General features: G+C 55.3%; 1 protein-coding gene across 1 annotated transcript in view; it reads left to right on the top strand.

Moving 5' to 3' along the window:
- EXTL1 (exostosin-like glycosyltransferase 1) overlaps positions 1-4,339 on the top strand; it is a 13,525-nt gene continuing 9,186 nt past the window's right edge. Inside the window, exon 1 of the mRNA XM_006777511.2 lies at positions 1-1,227. Within this exon, the coding sequence (XP_006777574.1) occupies positions 461-1,227 (767 nt within the window). The 5' untranslated portion in view covers positions 1-460. The remainder of the gene's footprint in view (positions 1,228-4,339) is intronic.

The following is a 4,339-nucleotide window of genomic DNA, read 5'->3' as shown; positions in this document are numbered from 1 at the left end:
GACCAGCCCTGCATCCTGGCCACAAGCTGCCTCTTGTGGGAGCCCTGACAGGTCCCCCATGGCCTGGCAGACAGTCATTTCCATTGAGGGCCAGGTCAGGGGGTTCAGCCAGAAGGGCAGAAGGACACAGCCTAGCAGTCTGGACAGGGGTTGCATCAGCCTGAATAGTGCCTGGGGGCAGGGGGCCCTGCTGGGAGGGCAAAGGCTGGCTCGCTTGTCCAAAGACCAAGGAAGCAGAGCCCTGACCACAGGAACGCAAGGCCAGAAAGCTGGGCCCTTGCTGGCCTCCTCGTGCCTGGGTGCTGACTTGCTGTTGGACCCTGGACGAGCAGCCTGCTCTTGATGAGCCTCAGTCTTCCCATCTGTACAATGAGGGCGCTGAACTAGGTGGGCAGCTCCAGCGGCTCACCCTCAGGTCCCTGCTCCTCCTGCTTCCCCGGCCCTGGCTGCGGGTGGCCACATGCAGTCCTGGAGAAGGAAGTCCCTTTGGCTGGCACTGTTGGCCTCCTGGCTCCTCGGCCTCCTGGGAATCTTACCCCTTCTCCGCCTGGTGGTACCCACCGGACCTCGGGCGGGGGCCCCCCAAGGCTGGCCCCGCTGGCTGGATGCAGAGCTCCTGCAGAGTTTCTTGCAGCCTGGGGAGCTCCCAGAAGATGCCCCTCAACTTCGTCGAGCCCCCCGGGGTGGCAGCTGCGACTGGGGAGCTTGCTTTGATACCTCGAAGTGCAGGAGTGGTGGCTTCAAGGTGTTCGTGTACCCAGCGGCTGAACTGATCTCTGAGATGCAGCACAAGATCCTGGCTTCCATCGAGGGATCCCGCTACCACACAGTCAGCCCTACCGAGGCCTGCCTCCACCTCCTCAGCCTGGACGCCCCGGCTGGAGCATGCAGCCTGGTGCCCCCGAAATGGAACGGGGGCAAGAACCATCTGGTGCTGCGGCTCCACCCAGCCTCCTGCTCTGCGACCTTCCAGCTGGGACAGGCAATGGTGGCCGAGGCCAGCCCCACGGTGGATACCTTCCGACCTGGCTTCGACGTGGCCCTCCCGCTCCTCCCTGAAGCCCACCCGGTTCGAGGTGGAGCTCCTGGCCAGCTGCGGCAGCACAGCCCCCACCCCGGGGCGGCGCTGCTGGCCCTGGCGGAGGAGAGGGGCTGGCGCGTGGCAGGCACCGACTCCTCGGCCTGCCCCTGGGATGGGCACTGTGAGCAGGACCATGGACCGGAGCAGTAAGTGGACCTCTCCCTTCGGGGGCTGGATGGGAGGCACTGTAATGGGAGCGAGCCCCGAGGCCAAGGTAGAGGGCAGGAGTGAGACGGGAGAACCAGCCACAGCAGGCGGGAGTCAGGTTAGATGGCAGAGAGCACTGCCACCAACATGGCGACTTGCTGCCAGAGGTGTCCCAGGCAGGTTTGGGAGTCTCCCTCGGGGATCTTTAAAAATGAACACCATGACTCGCTCTCACTCTTTTTATCTTATTCCAATTTAATATTTTATTTGACATAAAATTCTATCGTGTGTGCTCTGTGCTAAGCACTGTCATAAAGCATGATTCTAATAAGATAAAACTGCGACCATTGTTTGTGTACCAGCCCCTGAAGCTCAGAGGGGTCAAGTCGTTTGTCTGAAGCCACCCAGCCAGAAAGAGAACAGCCAGTGTTTTCATTCAGAATTGCCTTCAGCATTAGAATTCTGAGCTTTAAGGAAGAGTTTATGATCAAGCCCTCAGAGCCACAGAGATTAGTCGCAGATGGAAGCTGCTCTTATGTCTAATGTTGGGGATTAACCTCTCTAGGAAACAGCCTTTGGTTCTAACAAGTATGAACTAGGCTAGGCTTGCAGCACTTCCTGCTAGTGAGAGTCCTAATACATAACATATAAGGAGCACCAGAGCCTAAGGGTCGTGGAGGGCTCTTTAGAAACTTCTCTCTACCTGGGCTATTTGGGGTGACATACCTTAGGTCAGTGGTTGGCAAACTGCCGCGCGACTCTTTGGCCCCTTGAGTGTGGCTCTTCCCCAAAATACCGACTTCTGCCCATGGACCACGAAGTTTCAATCGCACTGTATGTATGCGCCCGCACGTGGTATTTTGTGGAAGAGCCACACTCAAGGGGCCAAAGAGCTGTATGTGGCTCGCGAGCCGCGGTTTGCCGATCATGGCCTTAGGTGATAGAGCAATGAGCCCCTACACACCCTAACCCCTCTGCACCCCCAGGAAGCCAGCAGTATCCAAAGGCTGGCTGGGCAGGCAAGAATATTTTCAGACATAATATGAATATGTTCATTTTCATATCAATCCTGAAGTTGTCCAGGGCCCCCAAAGCAGAGGATTCCCTCTCCTCTGCTCCCTCTCCCAGGCACCTCCTGTCCGCTCCTGGAACAACATGCGCTATTCTGAGCGCCACTTCCCTCCCAGGAATTGCTCACGTGGCCACACTCCACTTTTGGCCCTGATTGGGGCTTTTGGGGCTTCTCTCAGCCAAAGGGCACTTGTGGGAATGAATCCCTCCACCTCCTCTAGGGAGCACCCCGGCCGCCAGGGGTAAGAACAGAATTTGCCCCATCAGCTCAGTTCCCACAGCCTTTCCTGCCAGGAGCCACTCCTGCAGTTACCTGAAAAGTCAGGATCCCCCAGGTACCTCCAGCCCAGGTGTCACCTTTGGTGACAAGGTTCTCCAGTCACCATGCCCCACGTCACTCTTCTGACTCGGCACTTAGCTACTCTTGCTTACAGAAAGTCCTAGCAGACGTCAGTTGCTGCTGAAGGCAATTGGTTATTGGTGAGTCTGAAAGCTATTGCTGCCTCAACTCTGAGAAACGGAAAGTTAGGGAACTGCACACAGTGGGTAAGTGCTCACTAAATGTTTCCTGATTGATCCAAAATTGGCCAGAACTGGCCAGTGTTTTCTAGTCAGTTTTCTAACCCTCTGAATAGCATTTTTGATAAGCTTATTTCCAAGGTATGACACCTGGCAGGCTCCAATACTGTCCTCTGAATGTCAGAAAGTTCTGTCTTTGGCTTCAGCCCACCTGTAGGCAGCAGGAGTTCTAATCTCTGGGGTAGTTTGAGCCTCAGTTTCCCTGAAGTGCCGGACAGTAGAGGGACAGAGTCACAGAGAGAGGCCTACAGCCATGGGTCAGCCCCTGGAAGGCAGCCTGAATAAACAACCGCCGGCCAGAGAAAGAGGCGACTCACAGTCCCTGCCACTGTCCCACTTTCGCTCGGCTGGCAGGAGCGAGGAGGAGGGGAAGAAGCGAGTATTTGGAGAAAGCTCGCTCTGGGCTTGGTGCTGTGGGTAAGTCATGCCCAACCCTCTGAGGCACCCTCAAGGGAGGCATTAGTATTCCCATTTCCAGGAACAGGAAACTGAGGCTCAGAGAGGTGGAGGGAGCCAGCCAAGGGCCCTTGGTGACACGCTCCGTGATCCACCACGGCCTCCCTCCTGTTCTGACCAGGCGCTTGGCACTGGGGTGAACCCCGGAACTCTGGCCCCAAAGCCCGTGTTTTTCCACCTTTGTCCAACAGGCTCCTGCTGCTGGGGAATAAGCCTCCACCCACTGAAATGGTTACTTACTCTATGAATAGGGAATTCATTCACACGGCACAAAATTCCAAAGGTACAAAGGGGTACACAGTAAAAACTCCCCCCCGCCCGACTCCGGCCACCCCGCTTTCCTTCCTGGAACCAAACACCGCTGCTCCTCTCGTGTCTTTTCTGAGGTGCTCTGTGTGGGTACAAGCAACATGTGTACATGCTCTCCCTGTGTTTTACTTATTTACAAGTTCAGTGCAGGTTTTTAAGTCCCCTGGGCACAGGGGGTACAGTGCCCAGGGCCCATGATACTTTTGGGAGCCTGTGAAAAAAATTTTTTTTCAAAATCAGGAGAAAATGAACTTGAGGGCATCTCAAAGTAGGTATGACCACACTGACTCCAGCCTTGGGCATGAAAGCCCTGAGACCGTGACAAGCACTTACATGGTCACAGAACCCTAAGATTTAATTGGCAGTTACCACGATGACACAGTGCCCAGGGCCCATGATACTTTTGGGAGCCTGTGAAAAAAATTTTTTTTCAAAATCAGGAGAAAATGAACTTGAGGGCATCTCAAAGTAGGTATGACCACACTGACTCCAGCCTTGGGCATGAAAGCCCTGAGACCGTGACAAGCACTTACATGGTCACAGAACCCTAAGATTTAATTGGCAGTTACCACGATGACCCTTCCATCACACACACACACACACACACACACACACACACACACACACACGCTCATCTAGCCTCTGCTTGTTTACCTCTATTGATGAGGAACTCACCACCTCCCAACGCCACCCACA

Source organism: Myotis davidii, unplaced genomic scaffold (genome assembly GCF_000327345.1).
Source record: "Myotis davidii unplaced genomic scaffold, ASM32734v1 scaffold149, whole genome shotgun sequence".
In the NCBI taxonomy this organism is placed as follows: Eukaryota; Metazoa; Chordata; class Mammalia; order Chiroptera; family Vespertilionidae; genus Myotis; species Myotis davidii.
The sequence above is the reverse complement of the archived record's forward strand: the minus strand, read 5'-3'. Positions and strand labels throughout refer to the sequence as shown.